The sequence below is a fragment of the Eumetopias jubatus genome, unplaced genomic scaffold (genome assembly GCF_037043125.1).
Source record: "Eumetopias jubatus isolate StellerSeaLion01/CBP00866 unplaced genomic scaffold, mEumJub1_p1.0 scaffold_6, whole genome shotgun sequence".
Lineage (NCBI taxonomy): Eukaryota > Metazoa > Chordata > Mammalia > Carnivora > Otariidae > Eumetopias > Eumetopias jubatus.
The window spans coordinates 29,782,643-29,809,315 of NW_028274812.1; the positions used below are offsets into that span (position 1 = coordinate 29,782,643).

A 26,673-nucleotide genomic window follows, 5' to 3' on the forward strand; every position below is an offset into this window, starting at 1 on the left:
ATCTCAAAATTTTAAAGAGAGAACAACTTATATATATACGCCAAAAATAAAGGTAACTACTATGAAGGGATAGAATATGACTCTAAAAATGAAAAAAAAAATTTTTTTTTAAAAAAGGCATTGATAAGATGTTGGTTGAAAAAGGGAAAAAGAATAATTTAAAAAAAACAGTTAAAAAATTAACTTCGAAAGACTAATGAATCATGGTAAAAAAGCCATGAATTCTATGTGCAGTATTCCCCTAGCGCTGGAGTTCTGCCGTTCTCATTGATGGGTAAACTTGGTCTTGGCTTGCGGGCTGTTCGTGCTGATCTTCTGGGGGAGGGGCCTGTTGCCATGGTTCCCAAATGTCTTTGCCGGAGGCGGAATTGCCCCACCCTTGCCAGTCAGGACTATGTAACCTGCTCGGGTTTGCTTTCAGGAGCTTTTGTTCCCTGCAAGCTTTCCATACAGCTTTGGAGGACGACAGTGAAAATGGCGGCCTGCCAATCTCTGCCTCAGAGGAACTGAGAACTCGGGGCCCCGCTCCTCAGTGTGCCCCCAGAGAAAAGCAGTCACTCCCGTGTCCCCGGTCTCCGGCCGCACTCTGTGCTCACCCGGCCTGTGACCGAGCGTTTCTATCTCTGGCACCCGACCCCGTGTGGAGTCTCCAAACCCAGCAGATCCCTGCCGTGCGCTCCCGCGCCGCTCCTCCCGGGGGAGGAAGGGGAGTCTCCCTGGATCCGCCGCCCGTTGGGTCCCTGCTGGAGGAGCAGTGGCCCACCTGTCACCAATCACAGTTTATGGCAACCCCAAGCTGAGAGCTTGCTCCTCGGCTCCGTCTCTGCAGCCGGCTTCCCCGCTCCGATACCTGGGAGCTCTGCCGCACTCAGGCACCCCCGGTCTTTCTGTGACCCCAAGGGTCCTGAGACCACACTGTCCCGTGAGGGTTCCACCCCCCGCTTAGCCACTGCAGCGACGTCCCTCAGCGGAGCCGACTTCTAAAAGGTCCGATTTTGTGCTCCGCGGTTCTATCACTTGCCAGAAGCGGCCGACGGAGGCCCCCTCCCCCGCCGTCTATCCTCCTGAATATCGCCTCGGATTCACTTCTCTGCACATGTCCTACCTTCCAGAAAGTGGTCGCTTTTCTGTTCAGAGAATTGTTGCTCTTCTTTTCTTCGATCTCCTGTTGAGTTCGTAGGTGTTCAGAACGGTTTGATCCCTATCCAGCTGAATTCCTGAGACCAGACGAAATCCAGGTCTCCTACTCCTCCGCCATCTTGCTCTGGCTCCCCTATTTTTTTTTTCTAGAATTGTGATCAAACTATTATTGACAAGACCATCCTCTCTCCTCCTGAGCTACAGTGGTGACTTAGTTGTAAATTGGATGATCACATGTGTGTGAACCTATTTCTGGATTGTCCATAGTGTTTCTGTGGTGTATTTGTCTATCCTTGTACCAATAACACACTGTCTTCCTTACTGTTACCATTAAAGCAAATTTTAATGATGGTGTAAGTCCTTCAACTTGAGAAGGACATTTTTTTTTTTTAATATTTATTTATTTGAGAGAGACAGAGCACGAGCTGGAGGGGCAGGGGGAGAGGGAAAGAGAATCTTATGCAGACTCCATGCTGAGTGCGGAGCCCAACCTGGGGCTCAAATCTCACAACCCTGAGATCATGACTTGAGCTGGAACCAAGAGTCAGCTGCTTAACTGACAGTGTCACCCAGGTGCCCTGAGAAAGACATTCTTTTTTGAGATTGTCTTGACTGTTTCAGAATCACTGCAGCTCTGCTTAAATTACAGATTCTGTCAATTTCCACCAAAGAACTGCTAGGATCTAACCAGGATAATATTAAATATAAATTCATTTGGGGGCATTTGATTTCTCTTCCAGTTAAAATGACATGGTATATTTCTCCTTTTAATGTGATTTTCTTTATTATTCTGAGCAATATTTTCTAGTTTTAGTTTAGGCCTTATTCATATTTCTTTATAATTATTATGGTATTTGATGATATTTTCTATGCTAATGTAATTAATTTTTAATTTTTATTTTTCTACTTTGTTCCTATGATATATAAGTATACTTTTTGGAGTATCTATGGCACTAATTAACTTACTAATTTTAATAGTGTAATTATGTAACTTACCTTGAAATTTTAAAAATTATTATCTATAATAGAATAAAACCACATGGAATAATTAGAGTTAAATTATCAAAAGTTGTGTAAGACTAGTCACTGCAAACTGGCAAGCATTACTGGGGGGAAATTAAACATCTATATAAATGGAGAGACAAATGATGTCATGTGTTAAAAGAGTGCATATTTGTAGCAATGTTAAAATATCAATTTTCCCCAAACTGATCTATAGATTCAGTAAAATAACAGTCAAACTCTCAACAGGAATATTTATAGTAATTGATCACCTTAGTTAAAAATTCATATAGAGGGGCTCCTGGGTGGCTCAGTCAGTTAAGGTTCTGCCTTTGGCTCAGGTCATGTTCCCAGGATCCTGGGATTGAGCCCCGCATAGGGCTGCTTCTCCCTCTCGCTCTCCCTCTGTGCTTTCCCTCTCTCTCAATCTCTCAGGTAAATAATTAAATAAAATCTTTTAAAAAATAAAAATTGATACAGAAATGCCAAGGACCTAGATTAGCTAAGAAGACTCTGAAAAAGAAGAAAGTTGGAGGATTAACATTATCTAATTTTAAGAATGTTGAAGATATAGTAATCATGACAACATGGCATTGGTGTTAAGCTAGATCAATAGAATGTAGAACCTAGAAATAGATCACACATATATGGACAATTGATTTTTAATAAAGATGCAGATGAAATTAAGTGGGAAAAGGACCTTTTCAATAATTGTGCTGGAACAATTGCATATATATATATGTATATATATATGTAAAAGTGAATTTTGATCCAAACATTATATCATATACAAAAATCAACTGAAAATAGATTTAAAAAAGTCTGAGTGTAGAACCCCACACTGTTAAACTTTTTAAAAAATTAAGAAAAAATTTTTGTGACTTTGGGTTAGGCAAAGATTTCTCAGATACAGTATCCGTATTTTAAAATAATCCATTATTTAAAAAAAATGATGACTTGAACTTCATCAAACCTAAAAACTTCTGCTATTCAAAAGACACCGTTAAGAGAATGAAAAGACCAGTTACACACTGGGAGAAATATTTACAAATTATATCAGATAAAGTAGCTGTATCCAGAATATAAAAACAACTCTCTAAAGTAAAAAATAAGAAAACAGACACCTCATTAAAAATAGACAAAAAGATTCAAACAGACACTCCACCAAAGAGGGTATAGAAATGTCAAATAAGCATAACATCTTTAGACCATAACCAGTGATGGCTAGGATGTGGAGAAAATGGAACTGTGCAGACGATGGGAACATAAAATATTACAACCACTTGGGAAAACAGTTTGGCAGTTTCTTAAAAAGCTAGAGATAACCTGTCATATCATCCAGCCACTCCACTCCTAGGTACTTATGTAGGAGAAATCAGTTTATGTCCACACAAAGAATCGTACATGGAAAATCATAGTCGTCCTATTTATAGTAGCCAAAATTGAAAATGACCCAAATAGCTATCAATAGGTGAATGGAAGCCATCCATACAATGGAATTCCCCTCTGCAATAAAAAGAAATGAACTGTTGATTAAAGCACCTATACTGATGAATCTCAGAATTATTATGCTGAACGAATAAAGACCTATAAAAAAGAATACGTATTATATGATTTCCTCTATGCAAAATTTTAGAAAATACAAACTAATCTACAGTGACTGAGAGATCAGTTGCTGCATGGGACAAGGGTGAAGAGGTGTGTGTGTGGCGGGGGGGTGGCAGGAGAGAGATCATAAAGGTACATGAAGAAACTTTTGGGAATATGGACATGTTCATTATCTTGTTTGGGTTAATGGGTTCACTGGTAAATACATATGTCAAAATGTATCAAATTGTATACTTTAGATATGTGTAGTTTATTGTTTATTAAGGATTCCTCAATAAAGGTATTAAAAACTTTTCAGTAATCTATTTATGCTATTTTCATTTTTAACTTTTTTTACCATTCTATAAAAATAATTATTTGTATAGTTGTTCATGATATTTGTTAAATATACCCAGAGACTATATCATTTTTTAAAAATTATTTTGAGTACAGTTGACACACAATGTTATATTAGTTTCAGGTGTCCAACACAGTGATTCAACTGCTTTATACATTATGCTGTGCTCCCAACAAGTGTAGCTACCATATGTCAACATACAGTACTATTACAATATCACTGACCATATTCCCTATGCTGTGCCATTTATTCTTGTGACCTTTTTGTTCCATAACTTGAAGCCTGATGTCCCACTCCCCTTCACCCATTTGCCCATCTCTCCTCCCCACCCCGGCAACTATCAGTTTGTTCTCCCTATTTACAGGTCTGATTCTGCTTTTCATTTGTTTGTTTATTCATCTGTTTTTTAGATTCCATTTATGAATGAAATCATGTGGTATTTGTCTTTCTCGAGGCTCTATTTTTTTTTTTTAATTCATTAGGTCATTCAGCAAACATTCAAAGTGCTGGAGAAACAAAGATAAAGTTATCCAATTAGTTGGGTAGAGAACTAGTATTTATTGAGTATTGAAGGAGTCCAGAGCCTTTCATTCCAAAATATGCCACTTTGATTGTTTTGAGCTGAAGGAACCTCAGAAATAGCAAACCTATCCTTTTCTATATAAAACAGGCCATCAAATTTCTCATGAGAAAGTTACCCTCCCTATACCAGCACGAGAAAGCATCCTTATCATCAGAGACTGGGAATTGATGCTGAAATGGATCTGTACACATTTACTGAAATAACCCTTATCTTCCACTTGTTTTGCACCCCTTTGCCCCAACCATACATTTCCTAATTACTTCCCCATAATTTACTACCTGTAGCCCATATCCCTTTGTCTTAACAATTCTTGACAAGTTGATTGTTTCTTTGTTTAAAAGGTATAAAAACTTCCTGCTCTGGTCACTTCTTTGGATCTTCATTCTTTTGTGAAGGCTCCCATGTATGTGTAAAAATTTAAACTTGTATGCTTTTCTCCTGTTAATCTCTCTTCTGCCAGCTTAACTCTTAGCGTCAGAGACCCAAAGAAGGTAGAGATTTTTTCTTCTCTTACAGAACTTATTATGTAGCAGCTGTTTTTACATCCATCACTTCATTTACTTTTCACAAAACAGAAGGCATATCTTTTTATACCCATTTTACAGATGAATAAATTGAGCCCAAAAAAGTTAACAGAAAGTGGCAGAACTGGCACTGAAATCCAGGTTTATGTGACTTCAAAGTTATGGTACTTTCCATCAAACCACAATACAAAAAGCACAACTAAAGAGTTCTGGGGGCAGAGAATAAAATCCCTAACACTTTCTGAGGAAGTCAGTGAAGGTTTTACTACTGAAGAAGCTCTATTGCTTGAGATGCAGTCAAGGCTCTAAAAAGTGTTTAGGATGTTAAAAGAGTGCATTATTGATGAACCAGAGGCAAATTATATACTATTCCTCAGGCAGAAGTAATATTTTCTTCTTCATTGCTTTGTAGTACTGTTTATGTGGTCAGTTTATCACTCATCCACTTCATACCTCAGTGAGTTATACCGAAGCTCATAACTGACAATTATACCAGGCTAGAAGCTGCTATTTGTGTTTTAATAATGCCTAGTATTTTAAAGCATCTGAGATCTGTGTGAAATCATCTTAAAAGGATATTTACTATTCACCACTCTGTGAGTTAGATACTACACTACTATCTCCATTTTACAAAGAAACAGGCTGCAACATAAAAATTATCTAAAAGTGTAAAGTAAAATCCTTAGGCCTTATAAAATTAGCAACTATTTTTGTGTATATTTTTGTCTTGGAGCTACATTAAACATCAGTGATAGTTAAGAATAAACACTTGGTAGTCAGACACGGTCAAATGCATGTATAAATTATATTTCAAGCCACTTACAAATATGAACTGCATTTGCATCATTATCCTTTTATTATGTATAATAAAGTTGAGTAAGTTTTCATTTCTAGAATTTGATGTAAAGTATCACCATTTTGAAAACACAGACTAAAACAGAAATGTAATTTGTTCAGTACGATAATGATGTTGGTCTTTTACATGGCATCGTTCACTTTGTGTTTTTGTTTCCGCTTTGTGTCCCCAAAAATGAGGGTCCCCAAGGCCAGTGCTATGTCTAAAAAGCTGTATTTAATTAATACCCGTAGCATGTTACACATGATTATGTGTTCAACGAATGCTCAAAGAATTCTTTATGATGCTGGTAAGTGTCTGCATCGCTAAGGACAGACAGCAGTTTACTAGATGTTAACACAGGATGGAGCATATATGTGAAACCGTAAATTACATACACGAAGGTGTGGTGACCTATTGTAGCCAGGTTCTCAGTTAAACCATATATACCCATTTAAACAGAGCCCTTTTACCCCCCCAATCTTGTACTAATTCTAAAACCAAACTTGTACAATTTTGTGAGTGCCTATTACGTGCCTATCTAGGCCTCAAAGATGAAAGTTACATAAGTTTCCTGCTTCTCTTGAGCACATAGTCAGCTTCATTATCTCAAACCAGATTTGGGAAATAACCTGGAACGCCGAGGTAGGTCAAGGACTCAGGCTCCAAGTTTTTGGTACAAACCCACAAACTAGACACTGGGATCCCGCCCCTTTGAGCCCTCTGTCAATCAACCTGTCTGTGGGCGGGGCTATGCTAAAAGTCAGCTTCCGTGCGCATGTCTGCGCATGCGCCCCAGGGAGGCGGGTGACCCTGAGACGTTGCCGTCTTTCAATGCGCAGATAAGACGTCGCGCGTGCGCAGGCGCTCAGCGAAGAGGCCTGCCGGAAGTCAAGATGGCGCCTATGTGTTGTCCAGGCTGCAGTTAGCGCTTTATCAGCATCTAAATCGTGTGTTTTGTAAGGGGCTGTGGCGAACGCCCTCTCCGTCGCCATGGCCCGGCATCGGAATGTCCGAGGCTATAACTACGATGAAGGTAGGTGGCAGGGTCGTGCCGGGACGTCATTTTCGCGGTTCCAGCTGGGATCGCAGCCCGTTGGCATCCAGTTCGATCTGTGTTTCTCGTTAGTGGTGCCAGGCTGGAATTCACAGTAGCCTCAGTTGGAGAAAATAACAATATATGTGAGTGCCAGCGAATGGCATTGTTTTAAGTCGTGATTTCTGCCCTCTGGGATTAATTTTATTTGGGGAGGGGGAGGTTGCTGCACGCCGTCGTATGGGAAGGACATTTGGGAAGGTTGGGATATGGTGATATTTGTGCACGTAAGCATTATCATCTCTTCCTCCCATTGTCTCCTCCCAGGTCGGGTAGACAGTTGTCTACTTCTAGGTAGTGTCTTCCGACCCCCCTTCCAAAAATGCCCATGAAACTGTGCTTATTTGTAAAAGACAGATTGACTTCATACTGACATTCAACTGTTCTACTGTAACTTAGATATACGTGGTAAATTATTTGTGTTTGTTTATACATACTTAGTACAGAACCTGGCTTGAGCAGATAACTTATTTTCTATGAGTTTCAATTTAAATTGGAAACTTAGGAGATGATAAAAAAAGAGATAAAAGGCCCAGTGAATAAGTGGATCAGATGATCTTGAGGTGTATACTCAGTTCTTGGCTGATAATGCTGAATTTAAATGTATTTTGGAATGGGAGAAAAAAAAAACAATACTAGAAACAAGGGGGCTCCGGAACATACTTCTTGATTTAAAAAAAATGAAATAAAAAATGTGCATATGTTCTCTAGGAGTTTAAAAGGAGTTAGAATTAGTTTAGGGTAGGCGCCTATCTCTATGCAGTGGATAATCATGCCAACTAAAATAATAAATATGAAGGAGTGCAAAAAAGGAGTAAAGACCTATTACTTTTTAAAGTGCAGATCATGTAAGTGTGCTTAATATGTTGGTGGCTGTTATTGGCACTGCTGGACGATAATTCTAGAACATCAGTATTGCCCTAACCACACTGTAGCTAACACCCTGTGCTACATTTGGAGACTGTCACCTAGTCAGCCTGTCACATGTTAGGTTCCTGGTGTTCACTTTAGATTGGAGGCCGTTTTAAGTGTTGCAGTGGATGTAATCACTGCTACCTGAGAGATGACTTTAGCCTGAGAGATATTTTTGAGGTTATGATATAAAAAATATGAACAGACAACTTACTCATTTCTTAAATAAGTATTTATAATTTCTTCAACCAACATTAATTGAGTGCTTATTCTTCATTAATTGAGTGCTTAGAGTACTGCTCTAAGCCTTGGGGACTAATAATAAGATGCTTGAGGGAATCTAAAGGGGGAAATATACAAGTAACAGATGATTTGAGTATAACATGCTACAAAAAGTACTCCCAAGGTGCTGTGGGAGCTATGTAAGTGAGATCACCTTATTCAGGGTGGGTTGGAGGAGTTTAAGCAGGATTTCTATGTGAAGGAAAGTCTTCCTGGAGGAGAGATGTTTGGCCTGTGGGAGTGAGTGCTAAATATTATCTCACCTGGGCAACCCCAGTTCAGGTTGTCCTTTTTCATGTTTCTTTGGAACAATTGATGACATCATAAACAATCTGTTCCTATAGCATAGGAGGTTCATCCCCATTTCCTGCTTATAAAAGTTCTACTCATTTTAAGGATTCAGTTTATTTCTCTTTTTTTCTCAAAGTTTCCTCTTTGTATTATTTTCAAATAATAATTTGAAAATTCTCAAAAGTAATATGACGTTATTAGAGAGAGTGTGTGCTTTAAACCTATTGGTTCCTCTATTTAACTTTCACTTTGTTCTCTGTAATCTGGATAGTACTTAAATGACGGCCTTTAGCTAATGCTAAATTAGCTATTAATTTAAAAGTGCCAGGAGGGCATAGTCCATACCTTATTGTTATATTTACTCTATTGTTACATTTACTCCAGTAGGTGAAACAATGCTTTTTGTGCAGTAAATATTACAGAATTTTGTTGAGGAAAAGAACCACTTTACAAAAATACCAGGGAAGAATTCTCTTCATCTTTTTATATTGTGGCACTGTTAGGGTCAATTTCAGTTGAAAAACTGACCTAGTAAAAATGTTGGTCATTCATATCTAAAAATAATATTTTGTAAATGGCTCATTTATTTGCTAATAGATTGTTTACTTGGGATTGTGATCTAATAATTTATTGACTGTTACATATTTTTTAAAAGATTTTATTATTTGACAGAGAGAGAGCGCGCACGAGCAGGGGGAACAGCAGAGAGGGAGGGAGAAGCAGGCTCTCTGCTGAGCAGGGAGCCCAATGTGGGGCTTAGTCACAGGACCCTGGGATCATGACCTGTGCTGAAGGCAGACACTTAACTGACTGAGCTGCCCAGGCGCCCCAGACTGTTACATATTTTTATCCAATAGTAGCATTTATCTAATTTTTCTTTGCTGTAAATATTTGGTTTAAACCCTTGAAACATGCTGCTTCTGCTATATGAATACCCTAAGAAACTAGCTAACTATCCTTTGGAATTTGTTTAAATATTATATTCCGGGGGATCTTTCCCTAGCCACCCCACTCCCAGTTCTGTTTTTGTTGTTCATATGTGTGATCCCAATTCACTCTATATGTCTCACGTCTCAAAACATTTGTCATATAATTTTGCAATTGCCTGCTTTTGTGTCTGTGTTTCCTATTAGATTTTAGGTTCATAGAGATCTGGGAATGTACCTGTCACTCACTGATATCCCTCAGATACGCCTAATAGTCCTTGGCATAATCTGTTTATCAAATGAATAAATGCATTTATGTAAATATATTTATCTTTAAAAAAATTTTTTTTTTCTTAATTTATTTGAGAGAGCAAGAGCATGAGCGGGGTGAGGAGCAGAGGGAGAAGCAGAGGACTCCTGTCAAGCAGGGAGCCCAGTGTGGGACTGGATCCTGGGACTCCAGGCTCATGACCTGAGCCAAAGGCAGATGCTTAACTGACTGAGCCACCCAGGCGCCCAATATTTACCTTTTTTTTGTGGGTTTTAGTTTTAAATTGTTTGATTCATTAATTTATAATAAAAGGAAAGCTAATTTACTTCCAATCATGTGCCTGGTAGTTGGCTAAGACAAAGCCTTTCCCTGAAGGAGCTTATAGTTTCATGGAATGAAACAGATATAGTGCTTTGAAGACAATCAATTGGAGGAGTGTGCGAGAGAGTGAAAGCGGCAGCGGGGCTTGCTGCTTTACCAGAGTGGTCAGGGAGGATGTATGCAAATAGGTGACGTTTTAGCTGGAACCTTGAGGAAAAAAAAACAACCTTAGGAAAATCTGGGCAAAGTGCTTATTTTAGTCAGTAGGAAAAAAAGTCTAATTAGCATGAACTGAGAGCATAAGGGAATTTAGGATAAGATGGTTTTTATAGAAATTAACTAGCTCAACATGAAGAAAGACTGTTTTCATGGTCTGTATACCCTGTGTTAGTCAATTTTATGGGAAATAAATGCTTTGGTCATAGAAGGGCACTTGGTGAAAAAAATGAATGGATGACTTATTTCATATTTTAACACTGGAGAGACGATTCAGGTTTGTGGTCTCTGGTACTATTATTTTTTGATCACATGCAGTGAAAACTTGGAAAATTTTTAATAAAACCCAATTAGTTTAAAAACTGAAGAACTATTATGTATGTCTCTGAATATAGAAAGTATTTACTTTATAGGTAAAATTTTTAGAATTTTTTGGAAGAGTAGACATTCTAAGCTCCTTTAATTTTGAGGGAGAGTTTAGTTTGGAGAGAATTCAGATGCTTCCTTGTTAATAACTAAGAATATAAAACTTTTGAAAAATTTATCTCTTGTGTTTTTATTTTAGATTTTGAAGATGATGATCTCTATGGCCAGTCTGTAGAGGATGATTATTGTATTTCGCCATCAACAGGTGACTTTTAAAAAATAATTTGATTTCCATTATTTGGGTGTTAAAAAATGTTAAGTAAGTATTATTGTCATTCTAGGATTAGAGTGTTCCATAAGAGTATAATATTATGTAACATTTAAAAATATGATGTCTTTAACTTTTAAAGGTGTATAAAACATTTCTTTACCCATGAATAGAATCTAAGTTTTAAACATTTGAAGAAAACTTTGAAAACTATGTTTTTTCCAATATTTTTTGTAACTTGCAATTAATCTGAATTGTACTGAAATGGTAATTTAGTCAGTAATAAAAATCTAGAACTTCTGAAGGCTGGTAACAATTAATTTTATATACTCAGGAATCTCTTAAATCTTAGAAGCATTGAGGTGTTATGCATAAACTTCCCTTCATACAGTACTTCAGTTTATCTACCATTAAACAGTTTGTTAAGTAAACCAAATATATATAGGTCAGTCCTCCCGGAGCCAGAGTGATTTAGAGTTCACATTCCTGTAAGGACTCCACATCAGAGCTGCATCTCCTGTCTTACCCACTGAAAGAGTTCTTCTTTGCCACCATATAAAGAAAACATGAAACATTCATATGTTCTGATTTTCAGTAAAGACATAGTCTTTGACCAGACCTTTTCTCCTAATTTCCCTAACAATATATTTGTCTTCAAATTTCAGCCTACTCTATAACTAGTTGGTTAAAATGCCCTGCTGAATTTTACTGTGCCACAAAAGGGTAAAATTAAGTACAGTTATGTACAACATAAATGTAATTCACAAAACTCATTTTCTACGAGTTTAAAGGCTTAATACAATTAACGTTTGTATCAAAATCCACCTTGTTTTTAATACCATATAGTCTACGGAGCTGTCCTGTACCCCTGTGCCTACTTTAATCACACTTTTAGTCTCTGAAGACCAAATATGTGCCTTCTGACTTTGTAGAATTCCTTTTTCTTTATAAAGCATAGATATTCCACAAGGTGTCCTAGCACCTCTCCTCTTTCTGCCATCTCTTATCCTGTTGCTTGTTCCTCTGAAGTGCATCTAGCTCTTTATTTGTACTTTTCTCATTTAGCCTTACTAATCAAGGCCTTTCCTCTCTTGGTCTAGTGTTACACTTTTACCAGTCACGATCCTGTTAGGAGATAGAAATTGCACCAGTTATTTTGTCAGAGAGAATTTAATACAAGAAATTGTTAACCAGGTTTTAAAGAACAAAAAAATGCAAGAAAGGCAAGCAAAATATCAAGGAGGTGGTGACTTCAGGAAGGATTTACCTAGTTCTAGAGGAGCAAATGGGTGAGGTCAGGCCCAACCTTTTAGAAGCTTGTAGAGGTCCTTCTTGGAGTTGGGGCTTAGACCTGTGAGAAGAGGGTTCTGCTTTGCCTCTGAAATTCAGAGGAAGGACTATGGAATGGGGACTCAGCCCTCCGAGGAGGGGAACACTGCATGGCTAGTACTGGTGTCTGCAAAAGGACCCTGTGAAGCTGGGATTCAGTCTTTTGAAGAGGGAATTTTCTGGTCATGGTGTGGTGTCTGAGGGATGTGGGTGGGGACACATGGAAGCTGGTTCTGGGAGTTTTGGGCCAACTGCTCACTGGTACTAATTACTGTTACTGCAGCATGCAGTGTTGCTGGGGCAGAGGGGGCTGCACAAGAAGCAAAAAGGAAAGGAGCGTATGTTTTCCTCCACTGGCCTTCAGTCTCCCTTTAGCATCTCCTCTGTTGGCTGATCCTAAAAGGGAGTCAGCTGTCGAAGAAATGAACTTCCTAGAGACTGCAACCCCAGCATCACAAAGCAGAATAAAGAAGGCTGGGTTTGAAGCTGAGAGATGGCTTCATCAGCATTCCTTTAGAGCTCCCTATGCAGGGGTACAAGGCCACATTTTGTAGGGATTGGGAATAAAAGAAATTTCATTTTGTCCATGGAACCTCCCAGACACTTGCCATTTGCAGTTTTTTTTTTTTTAAAGATTTATTTATTTATTTGAAAGAGAGAATGAGAGAGAGAGAGAGAGCACATGAGAGGGGGAGGGTCAGAGGGAGAAGCAGACTCCCTGCTGAGCAGGGAGCCCGATGTGGGACTCGATCCCGGGACTCCAGGATCATGACCTGAGCCGAAGGCAGTCGTGTAACCAACTGAGCCACCCAGGTGCCCCGCCATTTGCAGTGTTAAAAAAAACTTAATGGGTTAACCCTTGTGGGCTCCTGTAATAATGCTGTCACGGTTGACGAGGTGATACAGTGATAGCTGGTAGCATTAACTTCATCACTCATATTGTAAGTGGAATAGAGAGTATGACATGCTCATGAAATGAGATGATGTGGGTGTGATAATTAGATTGGAATTTTTAAAAAATCCCTTCTACATAGTAGAGACTGGATTGAAGGTGGTGCATGAGTGGATATTTATAGATTAGTTTGGAGGTTATTATGCTAATCTAGAGATGGGGATATTTGACGACAGTGTTCTCAAAATGTGGTCCATGTGCCATTAACATCACTTGAGAATTTATTAGAAGAGTCATTCTTGGCCCCGTTCCAGTCAGAAACTCAAGAGTGGTGCACAGCTACTGTTTTAACAAGCACTCCATGGTATGTTGATGCTTGCTTTGAGAATCATTTGTTTAGGACAAAGGTGGTAGCATTAGATTTGGAGGTAGATTCAAGAGATAATTATAGGAGTTAAGGTCTACAGGATTTAGAAGTTGCACAAGGGTGGGAACCTTTACAGAGGGAGGAACTACTGAAAGACATCTTAATCTTGCAGGTAAACACATTGATTTATCTAGGCTTATCTGGATAAATCATGCTTAGTTTTGTGTTGGGAACTGATGGTACACCTACACCAAGTCAGACATTCTGAGCGTGTTTTTCTGAGATTTGCACTCATGGTCTGGCTTTCTTGAGGTCAGTTTATTCTTGTGTCTCTCATAGCTCTTCATGTGTGTCGTGTGTGGTTCATATTTAGGACAGTTTTGCTCTTTGAGTTACTTTTGTACACTCCGGGAAGTCGATTATTTGACAGAGAGAGACACAGTGAGAGAGGGAACACAAGCAGGGGGAGCGGGAGAAGGAGAAGCAGGCTTCCCGCGGAGCAGGGAGCCCGATGTGGGGCTGGATCCCAGGACCCTGGGATCGTGACCTGAGCCGAAGCGAAGGCAGACGCTCAATGACTGAGCCACCCAGGCGCCCCATCAATGACATTATTGAAGCAGGAGATACAGTTAAATGGTTTTGAGTTTTTTCTGTGACAGACTGTATTTTTAACAAAAAACGTGGTTTTGGATTTTTTAATTTTTCAAAACATAGTGATATTAGATCAGAAACTTTTCCTCTTTAGTAGTATATTTTCCAAGTGATTTTCAGTAAAAAAATGAATAGTTTTAGAAGGATCCTCTGTTTTTAAACAGCCAGTGTCATTGAAGAGATGATCATATTCATGGTCTTAATGAATTCTGATAATTGAGTGATTTTATCAGTTATTGGAATTTTTAAAAAATTAATCAGCACTTGTATTTTTTTGAACTCTACTAAACACAGTTTCCGTGATGGAAAGGTAATTTCTAAATGTTACAGCTTTTTTTCCTTTGGAAAGATTGACTTTTGATATTGAATATTGAACATATGGCAAGGAATTGGAGATGGCAAAAATAACCTATATATATAACTTTGTTTGAACAGTTATGGGTTTTGTTTTGCCTACTGAAATTAGAAGTGTTAAAAGATAAACTGAAGCATATTGAAATTTTTAAGAATTTATTTGAGCAAACATCAATTTGAATCAGGTAACTCCAAACTGGAAGTGGTTAGGCGTGCTCTACTGGAACAGAGCTAGGGGCAAGGTTTTTATAGGGAAGATGGAAACAAAGCAAAGAAATTATTTGATTGGCTGTAGCTTAAGGGTTGCATTATTTGGGAAAGCCTGGTTGGCTTTTGTGATTGGTTGTTCCTGAGGCATTTATAGTAAATGACTCTGGCTTCGTGTTCCATTTGTCATCAAGGCACTGGAGCCACCTCAGTCAAAAGGCCTCCAGTGGTTACTTAAACAGTAGTGATCCTTATTTAGTCCATTCCAACTCAAAATCTTTATTGAGCCATCAGTTAACGTCTAAGAAAAACCCGATTCTAGATAGGTAGCATGTTAAAAGTCCTCTTAAACGTGCCACAGTGGTTTGTGGGTGAATCTGGTGGGTGAAGCCATAATTCCGCATGAAGGAGTCTGGGAAGGCTTCTGGAAGGAGGGGAGATTGAACTGGTAAATTTGGGAGGAGGAATGGCTTTCTTCAGAGGAAGAAAATAGTGCTTGAGCAGTGGCCTCTATGTGAGGCTTATTTGAGAACACTCACATGATTAATGTAGTTGCAGCAGGAGAGAGGACTGGGAAAGGAAGTAGGCAATCTGTGGAAGGCAGTTTTTAATTGTAGGTGTGTCATGTCAGCTTTTTGAAGGATTTTGAGTGAGGGGGCTGTATTTCCTGAAGGGAATTGATGATTGTGCAGAGTGGACTACGGGGGGACTTGTTGGCCAGTGTTTCCTAATCTTCACTGATGATATCAGTCAGCTGGGAGACATTTTAAAAATACAGATTCACTGCCCCATTTCCAGCATCACTGAATCAGAACCTCCAGAGCAAGAAGCCCAGACAGCTGTGTCATTAATGAGTGCCTCTTACATGATTTTTATTTTAAGGTGTTAAGGAAACAATTTGGAGCAGTTGTAGGGGTCAGGTTTTAAATTCTTTGAACTTTTATTTGTTAAACTGCCTTAAGTTTTAAAAGTCACCATGGGTGTCCCAGTTTTTCAAAAAGCATTCCCATCAAAGTTTGTGATTTAATTTAGAAACGAAGAGCATTTTATATTTATCCTTTCCTCTCCATTGCTTTTTTTCTTACTCTTTTATTGTTTTTCTTGCCTTTTGGGCTTTCATTTCAACTTCAAAGATTTGGACTGTTTTTCCCCACTAGTAGTTATTTTCCCTGGGGAATTAGTCTACCCTCCTTCCCTCCCCACTTGCCAGCAAATCTAGCCAACACTGCTTCCAAAACAGTGGCCAAAGTATAGGTTTCTGAGTTGGATTTGTGTGTGGATCGGGGGTAAGGAACCCTCCACTCCCCCTGGAAAAAAAATAGCTCCTCTGAGGTTGAGTTGTAGCCTGGATATTGACAACTTTTTCTTCCTGTCCAGATTTCCTAAGTGAAAATTGTTGAGGGAAATAATCTGATTTTTTCCTCACTTAATTTTTGATTATTCTTGGGGTTTTTCTCACAGGTGAAAGCTATCAGAGGAAGTTGGGGAAAGTATATTTGTTACTTTTAGGCTAAACTGAGTAGTTTATTATAGCTAGGAAAATAATTTGTAAATCACCAGGCACAAAGTGACCCAGTTTACTTTTTTTTAGTACTACCACATTTTATTAAATCTAAGATGCCACAGAATGTAAGGCATATTGTAACTTTATGTACCACTTAAAGTAAATCTCCTGTCAGTCTAAGTATTACATAATGTTGAGATGCCATTTGATTGTAAGACACATCCTCATTCTGAGATTTTAACATGAAAATAGTGGTCATCTTAGAGAGTCTCTTCTGTTTAGCCATGCTGAATTTATAATAGTGTTCTATTCTCCTTGTACTAGAGGGGGCTAAATAGAAATATATACAGCATAATAATGTGTATTCTTGAAAAACCTTATGGTCTTCAAAACTGTATGCTGAAAATAACAACATCTGGGAAAAAATGGGATCATGACAGATCAGTCAGCCTGTAAAGTACTAGCAAAAACAGTAATCTTAATAAAAATGCTTGCACGTTTGAAAAGATACATTAACTTCCTGATAAAGAAATATTCCAGTAAATATAGGAGATTTAAAAAAGTTTAAAAAAAGGTAAAAAACTTAATAGAAATGTGAGAAAGAGTTGAACTAATGACTAATGTTGCAAAGGCAAATGATCACAGATCTTGGAGAGCCAAGCAGTAAGCATGCACAAAGCAAGACACAAGTCCTCCGAACTGAGCCAAGAGGAAGGCTGTGGGTCTCTCTGGCATTGCAGTACCATTATAGTTACAGTGGTGGGTGTTACTTTGTACCTGCTGCTATCAGGTGATGATACTGAACATTGAAGTGTTGGGGGAAAAATAAACCAAAGCACTTGAATGTTACACCCTCATCATTCTCCTCTTTACCATTTGGTGTGAATAGGTTTTGTTGAGGTAGCATGCCTTATAACTGAATAGATTGAATTCTCTCAGCTGTTCTGTTGCTCTCTTATTTGTTCTCCTTGTCCAAGATGTCTTCTACCTCTTCCTCAGTTTTTCTGATACTCTTACCTCATTTTTTAGAACTGTGTCAATCTTCAGTGATTACTTAATCTTCTGTGCTCCTGTGGCACTTGTTATCTATACTACTTTTTTGGCTTTTATTTATTTATTTATTTATTTATTTATTTAAAGATTTTATTTATTTGACAGAGAGACACAGCGAGAGAGCGAACACGAGCAAGGGGAGTGGGAGAGGGCGAAGCAGGCTTCCCTCTGAGCAGGGACCCCGATGTGGGGAAGTGACCTGAGCCAAAGGCAGACGCTTAACGACTGAGCCACCGAGGCACCCCCTTTTGGCTTTTAAAATACATCATTATGTTTTTCTTCTTTGCCTTTCCTATTCCTCTGTAAGGCCATCGTTGATTTGTTCTGTGTATAGAAAGCCCTTATGCTACAGCCTTCTATGTAAGCCATAGTATTATCTAATGTCTATTTGTATATTATTTATATGTAGTAGCCATAAACTTTGGATGTAGTTTCCCTTTCTTTCACAGATAGTGCCTTCTTGAAAACATGAACAAAAGTTAAATGTAGGAACACTAAGCAGTAGACTTGAGTGTTAATGTGCTCTTCCAGAAAGCTCAATAATATAAAATCCCTAGTAACACCTTGCCTGTAGAATACTGTATTAAAATTTCTATCTTTCTTATTCTTTAATTTTATTTCTTCACAATTGAGCACAGTCTCTAGGAACTGAGTTCAGTGGGCACCCAGCTGACATGGAAGAGTCAGCACTTTGGGCGCGTGTGATGATTTTCTCCTTTGCTCACTTGTATTTTATTTATGATACTCAGGCATATATTTTCTTTCCTCTTTTTAATGAAATCTACAATACCAGCTATATATTGAGTGATGACACGGCTGTAGAATGGCACAACCTGAAAGTCAGTTAGGTATGTGACACCAGCATATAGTGTAGAGAGTGTTTGACTGAAAGCAGGAGTTGTTCAAAAGTTAAGGCCTATGATTTTGGTCAACTGTTGGGTTCAGGCAAAATTAGCAATTCTCGGAAAGTGAAAATTAACTTGTTTTTAGTACTTTCTTAATTATGCAAATAAGCAAGTTTGGTATGTGGTTTGAAATATTTGTTCCAAAGAAGAGAACATTTTGCATGGAACATGGAGTAGTAGGCAGGGATGAGGTGTTAGGAAAGGTAGTATTTGGAAACTGTGGCGAAAGTCAGCTTGGTGGAGGTGTCGGAGATAGGAAGAAAGAAGGAGAATGATTGCAGGAGGCCATTGAATAGTTACTAAGGACATCTGCGTGGGGTATGGTATGTTTTGTCTTCGTTTGTTTTTGTTATTATCCATTATTGTAGAATGTGGGTAAATGGCCATAGGTGGTAGGTCAGAATCTTTAATTTCTATTTTAACTTTGTTGGAAAAAAAAAAGACTTATTGGGAAGTGGCTGTGCTACAGCATTCTTCCATCATTTTCTGTTCTAGCTGCTCAGTTTATTTACTCGCGGCGCGACAAACCTTCACTTGTTGAGCCTCTAGAAGAATACGATTACGAAGATCTGAGAGAGTCCTCCAATTCTCTTTTGAACCATCAGCTGAGTGGAATTGATCAAGGTATAGTAAAAAGTAGTTTATCTGTGCTTCATGTGTGAAAATGATTGATGATCAATATACCAGAATTGATCAGGTTTATTGTGATTGATCCTAATAGTGACTCTGGGGAAGAATGGTACAAATGTCCCTTGTATCTTCAAGGGAAATTTACATTTTATTAAGTATATTTTGCGAGGAGTGTATGGTTAACTCTGTGGTTGAAAAATTGGTTGTGTGGCTCTTATTTAGTAACTGGAATTTTTGACTGAGATCTTCATTTCCTTAAGAGAGAAACTTCAGTAATTTGTTTTCTTTTAGCAGTATTTATTGTTTATTGTTTCATGAGCTCTAATAGGGAAAGATAGGTATATTGTGGATAAAAATATAATCATTACAAATAATTTTTGCCAGGGAAAGAGGAGAGTTGGACATCTAATATAGTTTCAGATCTTTTTTTTGTTTTGTTTTGAAGATTGAGGGTTCTTTCATGGCATCATTTAAGACTTTTAATTATTTTCTGTTCTAGCTCGTCTTCATTCATGCCTTGATCACATGAGAGAGGTACTTGGAGATGCTGTGCCAGATGACACTTTGATTGAAGCAGTTCTGAAGAACAAGTTTGATGTGCAGAAGGCTTTGGCAGTGATTCTGGAACAAGATAAAATGCAAAATTGGAAGGTCAAGAGTGAGGGAGCAATATCTACAGGGAAGATAGCAAAAGGTATGCCTTTACTTGTTCTCTTTTAGTTGTTTTACAGTTAATGCTTTAAAAGAGGCTTTGATTTGCTTTAGCCGTTTAGAAAAATGGGCAGAAAGTTGTGCATGTTACAGTAATCCTGATGATCATCAGTTGATTTTCCCATTTGTGAATTTTTAAGCTGAGTGCTTTGTTTTCTTCCCTCTGTTAAAGCTTGTTTTTTTATTATTTCCCTGCTTCTTTTTTAACTATCAAGATATGGGGGAAATAAAATCAGATAAAAACAAGACAAGACACTTGTTGCTTCTTGTCAGTAGCTTAGAAAGTTGTTTGATTGTTATTTTTTTTAACTCTGATGGCTCAGGAGATGGAAATTAATAGCCAGACAATTAATTACAAAAATAACCTTTATGTTTATAGCATTTGTAAATGTATTAGTTTTATTTAAATATTATAAGTATCATAATTATACTGTTCTTGCATTTCAAAGCCAGATCTTTAATTTTAAATTTATAGAATTTGGGGTTATTTTTCGAATTTAATTGGCATAAGAAGGGAATTGAGGTATCTTTATAATAATTGGTATGGTATCTGCCAGTAGGAGCATGGTTATTTATTAACTGGGTTGATATTTCCTGTATCCTGAGGCCTACCTTTTTACCATAACAAAGTTGTATGCAGTCTGTTACCATGAAATAAGGGTGGTTTTTTATTTTCTATTTAAATTTTAAAAGTATTTTGATGGGGAGGCATTTTTAATGAATCTATATGAAATGACCATATGAAAATGAAATCTATAATATTTTATCTTTATTAATAGTTTTTTTCCAGAAATTACAGAATGTTATTTGTTTGCTTGTTTTTAATACATTAAAAATATAGGAGAAGATGAACCTAGTTCATTTCATTGGCCTTTTAGACATTTTGAATTTGACAATTCTGATGATACTTTAAATATGTTAAATCCTCACATTATAAAATTTGTGAAAATTAGAATACTGACTAACTTGGTACTTATATTTGTATATATCAGTGAACAAAGTAAGAAGGTCACTTTAGATGGTTAAAGGAAGGTAAAATTCCTTTATTATTGTTTTTATAGAGTGTTCACTTTTTATTAAATACTGATCAAATCTTTGATCACTTTATTCATGTTATAATCAAAAGAAACATTTAGTAATTAAATGCCTCATTTCATGTTTCCTTTTGGTTGCTGTGACTGTCTTCTGCATATGTCAACCTATTCATCTGAAAATTAATGGCTTTTGTAAGGTAAGGAGTCTTATTATCTTCCTCTGAAGTTTCAGCTGATAATGTTCAAAGCTCTTGTCCTCAATCCACAAACCACTTGGATCGTAGTAGCAAATCCTTTGATTTTTCTGGCCCAGTAGCAAAATCTGGATTATATCCTAATTCCTCAGTTGTACCAAGTCACTATTTACTCCATAAAAAAGAGAAACCTGACAGACCTAAAAGTGAAAAGAAACTAGAATCATGTAAGTTAACAAAAGAGCTGTCACTAGCTGACCTAATTGATGATATGCCAAGAGATTCTTGTAAAAGTCAGCCATCAGTCAGATTATCAACCACAGATAGTCTGGAAAGTCTATTTTCAAAGAATCTAGGTGCTGATATGTTAAGACCTCATGAATCTGAATGTGTTTCCAAAGATGATTCTTCATTCAAAGAAATACCAGATTTAAAATCCTTAATGATAAAGAACATAACACCTAATAACTCTTTATGTACTCAAAATAATTTGCTACCTGATTTGCAAAACATTCCAGTAGAAAACAGCATAGGAAATTTAAATGATCCTTCGCTCTTAACTAGCTCATTGGAAAATACGGCTCATGATAATTTAAATGCTAGTAAAATGACTGATGTTGGAAGTGTTTCTTCAGTTGAACAAAGTGCCAAGAATTACATTTTAAAAAGTGACACTTTGCAGTTTTCTCAGTGTGAAAGTCCATCCCTAGCTGAACTATTGCAGGAGCACAAAGAAAACAATCCGAGCCAGTGCTTTACTTTATCTGATCTTTGTAACCAGTCATCTTCCAGTTTCACAGATTTAAGTTTGGGATCCTTTCCCTTGTCACAGCTAGCAAATCGGTATCCATCTTCGACTGGAATATCAGAATTAACAGGATCTCTGTCATCTTTGGCATTTTGTAAAGCTTCTCCTACAAGAGACCTTGAGAATTTGTCACTTTCTGATTTGATTGCAGAAACAATTGATATAGACGACTCTCAGATTAAGGATTCTTTTAAGCTCAGTTTATCTGAAATGAGGTCACCTGGAATAGATTCAAATATTGATCTTAGTGTCCTTATAAAAACCCCTGATTTTGTTCCAAAACATGCAGTAGACCAATCAGTTGCTCCAACATCAGAAACAAAAGTTTTAAGTTCAAGGTTAGGGAAAAGCTTCAATTCTGCTAAGGATAGTAAGAAAACCAATAAAGGCTCTTTGACTAGGAAACCACCTTTTTCTCTCTCTTGGACCAAGGCCCTTGCTGCTAGACCTTCAGCTTTTGCTTCAACACTGTGTCTTCGTTACCCACTGAAAAGCTGCAAGCGACGCACCCTTGACCTGTATAAGACTTTTCTTTATAGTAGACAAGTTCAAGACATAAAGGACAAAGAAATAAGTCCTCTTATAGCAATAACACCATTTGACTTCAAATCAGCATCTCCTGATGACATTGTAAAAGCTAATCAAAAGAAAGCTTTCACTAGAGAATAGTAACAAAAGGAAAACTTGATAACTGTTGTAGAGCTTTTGTTTTAAATTAATTTAAAGTCTTTATAGAATTACCTTATATTATGGGATTCAAGTTGTGATTTTTATATTAAAATTGTCTTAAGTCAGTTGATAGCTTTAGTTGATAATGATTTTTGCACTGAAAAAAAATTTTTTTTTTTTTTTTTACTATATCTTTTAGTGATAACTGGCTTTATTTAAGTTGATAGCCTAAAATGGGTGTATGTTTACAAAGTGTATTTGGAAACTTGATATTGTGAAATCAAACCGCTCAGATATTTTTGTTTGAAGCATTCAACTTTATAAGTTTTTACAATGAGACATTTTCTTTTATAAAGTATTTTTGTGCTTCGTTCTTAAATGAAAATGCCACTTGGGATTACTAAAGTTCAGTGATAAAAGATTTTTCTTATGATACGTGGCATAGCATAGGTGAGATGTAATTATATTTTAAAATATTAGTGATATCATTCCCATTCATTATTTTTCTATTAAAAAATTTAAAAATTCCTGACTTTTAAGAATACTGTGGAGGTTGTTGAAATACATTTTTTGATGATAATAAAATGAAAATCCTTTAAGGGACCATGTATATACTGAAGTTGGATTAATACATAAGTTATTTTTATACATTTTCAAAACCATTTGTCCTAAATGCACACTTTAAAATAAATACATAGAAAGGGTTTTCAAGTATGGTTGCATGTTTCTGAACAGATAGTTTTATCAGATCTCTTACCCTTTTTTTTTTTTTACTGTAAATAATGAAATGTTGAGTTTTCCTCTTTGATACTGACAGCTGTGTATACTCCACTGACAAAGTTTCAGCAGTGGTAGACCAAATAAAAGCTCTTCTAATTGCTAGAACAAGTATGTAATTCATACTTTAAAGCAGTGGTCCTTAGCTAACAATCAGAATCGCTGGGGGAATTTTTTCAAAACACAGATACTGTGGCTTCACTCTAGACATGGTCAGTCTCTGAGGGATGGCGTTTGGGAATGTGTATTTTCAAAATAATCCCTAGGTGATTTTGATGTGTTACTTTTACTTGAGAACCACTGCCTTAGAGGAAGAAATCAGTAGTATGAGAGGAATTACTAATGCTAAGAAAAACATCTGACCAATGTGAATTTACACTTCATAGTTTCTAGTAATCAGGAATACCAAGGAAAATTATGAATTATGAATTATAGTCTTTTACATAAGAGTTTGCTGATAGTGTATTATTAATATTTCTTGCAGGAAAAAATAGTGTCTAAAATGTTATTTCTTAATGAAAATGAAATAGAGCTGGACTTTTCCCAGTAAAGAAATATTTTTCTCTGGCAGCTACTTCACTATGCTTTTGATAATTTTTTTTTTTTTTTGTATTTCTTGTTTCAGTTGATTTTCAGAATGACATTCCAATATTTTTAGCTGTGTGTAATGTTTTTATATCCAGTGTTTTGGTGGGAAAACTTAAGCCAGAATTATGTCTTCATTGTTCTTGACCACTTTTTCATGATGTCTTCAGGTTTTGTTTTTAATTGCGTATTTCAGTGCACATCATGCTGATGCTTAGGGGATCATATAAATCACATTATGTTTTATGGCCGATTTTAAAGTTTGGATTATCCCAACTGCTGATTTTGTTTTCCTCCTCTTAAACCTTGATGAAACATTTTAGTAATTTTATAAAATTAGTATATGACTCATCAACTAGATTTATATATGGGTAGTCTCCCACTTAGAATTGAGTTGTATTCTATGAGTCTGTTTGGAACTGACAGTAATTCCAGATAGATTAAGTGTTATGCATGTGGTCCACTTTGCACATGAATCCACAAATAATGCTTACTTAACCCACACTGAAATTGAACAGTGGTACTATTATTTTACCTTCTTTTACAACAGATTTTCAAGCGGAAATACAATACTTTTAAGCCATATAGAAGATCTTGTAGAGTGAACTAGGTCTCCTTTTATTGACTGATTAGGATTGTAACTATCACTTACAAGATTATTTAGGGGGAAAAACTATGTTGCAGAATGATAGGGAAGGCAACAATTTTTAAATAGGTCTCCCTCTTTCCCTTGTCATGGCTACTGGTCCGTCAGGCACATGCATGATATGGCCTTGTTGACTAAGGAAGTGTCACAGTCTCTGAGATTCAGAGAGTGGAACCAGGAAGACCCCTTGCCCCTTCCACCCTTGGCTTTTGGCCATTGATAAAGAGATCAGTGCCTGTTTGTGGATACCATTCCCAGTGACAATGATTGCTTGCACTAAGTGCATATTCTGCACCAACTGCTGGTTGTAGACTGACTGCTGTCTTGGTAGCTCAGGTATGCTAAGAGTTTTGGTTTATTTTATAATTCCAATATCAGTTTTGTGATGCAAAGCCATTTTTATTTGCATTATGATCACGTGCATTAATATTTTTCTTTAGGAATGTAAATGATACTGTAATTATATTCTAAGTGATACAAAATGCAAAAGACACTTAAAATTACTATTTTTGCTCACTTTTTTTTGGTCTTTAAATGATCTAAATGATTTAAATGGCTCATGGATGTTTTGTCCTTTTGCATTCTAAAGTCTTTGTTTGGCTCTTTTGGTTATGGTTCTTCTTTCCATTAATTGCCAAGAACTAGGGTTTCACTTGTGTACATAACACTTTGCTTAACTTTTCTTTCTTTTTTGTTTTACCTTTCTCCTATTTCGAGTTTAATAATTGGCATTCTAACCTCTTTTCGGCTTTGAATCCTTCTTTCTTGAACTTTTCTTTGCCTTTTTTCTTCTCATACAAGTAGTAATAAATATTCCCAGTGTGTTATAGTTTATGTTTAGTATTCAAGTGGCAGGTCATGCAACTGATTGTCACACCAGAGATAAAACTAGTACAGCGCTTTTCTTTGTATGTGAAAGGAAACACTGTTAAGATAAACACAGTTAAAAGTAATGAGTTCTTATGTGATTATTTACCTTTTAAATTGACCCTGAATTTATATGTGGACCATTACAAATAAAAGTACACAGTTACACGTTGAGGAAGAACTATGTCTCAACAAATTTTTTGTTTTGTGTTCCTACAAGTGTATATTGGTTATAGAGTAATTTTTGTAGTAGCCTAAACATTTTTTTGTTACTTATATAAACAAAGAGAATGTTGACCAGACAGGGAAGGGTTGATAGTAATTTCTTTACTAGTTTTCTTTTAAAATTATATAAGGCTCAGTGTATGCAGTTGTACATTGTATTTTTAATTTTTAGGGTGTAAAAGACTTGTCATTTTGAGTGTATATATACATTTTTGTAAAAGCTACATTGAAATAAATGATAATTCTGAGATTCTCTTAAATAAGAAAACATCACAGTTTATCCATAGAGATTTTTTAGATAAGCTTGATCCTTCAGAACGGAATTTCAATAATTTATGCTGAAGGTACCTGCTTTTATGTTCCTGTAAACAAATTAAAAAAAAAAAAAGAAACTACCTGGTTGTAAAGAATTTCTTCTAAAATATTTGTCACTTAGAATTCTTGCTTTACAAAAGGTAGAATTTTATATATGTTTACCTTGGGGGACTTAACATACCATGCTCATGGGGACCATTTTAAACAACAAAATAACCAACTAAAATCATAATGTGAAAAATGTGACACTAGATAGAAAAGGGTGTTATTTATGGTGTGAGAGCTGAAATAAGAAGGCAGAGTATCTTACCACCTTTTGACCTCAGCTGGGACTGTGCATATTGGGGGGTTCAAAGTTTTTGCTTCCCTGCACTTGTCTGGGCGTGATTGCAAAAGTGCTACACATAGTGATTTTGGGGTTACTAATAAATTTTAGTGAATATAGGTGAATTTGCAAATATAGAAACTGTGAGTAATAAGGATGGATTGTACATTTTTTGACCCACTATTCACCATCCTTTTTGCTACTTTTTTTTTTTTAAGATTTTATTTATTTATTTGACACACACACACACACACACACACAGAGGGAGAGCACAAGCAGGGGGAGTGGCAGGCAGAGGGAGAAGCAGGCTTCATGCTGAGCAGGGAGCCTGATGCGGGACTCGGTCCCTGCACCCTGGGATCATGACCTGAGCCGAAGGCAGACACTTAACGACTGAGCCACCCAGGCGCCCTGCTACTTTACCTTTTAAAGGCCGTTAGTTTGGGGCAGAATTACTCAAACATTTGTCTGGTTTCTTTACTTCTTGGGTAATTTCGACCAAAACATGTTACACATTACAGCCAGAGTAACTTTTCCAAATTTAGCTCTAATTTTCTGTCCTCTGTATAAATGTTTTAAATTGTTATAAGACCTTTTAGGAACTGGGTTCTGTTCATGTGTAGCCCTCCCCCCAACCCACCCAAGAA

General features: G+C 36.9%; 1 protein-coding gene across 4 annotated transcripts in view; it reads left to right on the forward strand.

Moving 5' to 3' along the window:
• The first annotated feature begins 6,884 nt into the window (after positions 1-6,884).
• HBS1L (HBS1 like translational GTPase) overlaps positions 6,885-26,673 on the forward strand; it is an 85,650-nt gene continuing 65,861 nt past the window's right edge. For 2 of the 4 annotated variants that reach the window (XM_028125317.2, XM_028125318.2), the window contains exons 1-4: positions 6,894-7,065; positions 10,910-10,975; positions 18,736-18,864; positions 19,370-19,564. In XM_028125317.2, the coding sequence (XP_027981118.1) occupies positions 7,023-7,065; positions 10,910-10,975; positions 18,736-18,864; positions 19,370-19,564 (433 nt within the window). In that variant the 5' untranslated portion in view covers positions 6,894-7,022. Of the gene's footprint in view, positions 7,066-10,909; positions 10,976-18,735; positions 18,865-19,369; positions 19,565-20,817; positions 22,401-26,673 lie in introns of those variants that run through there. The other 2 variants (XM_028125319.2, XM_088023869.1) reach the window with 2 other exon arrangements.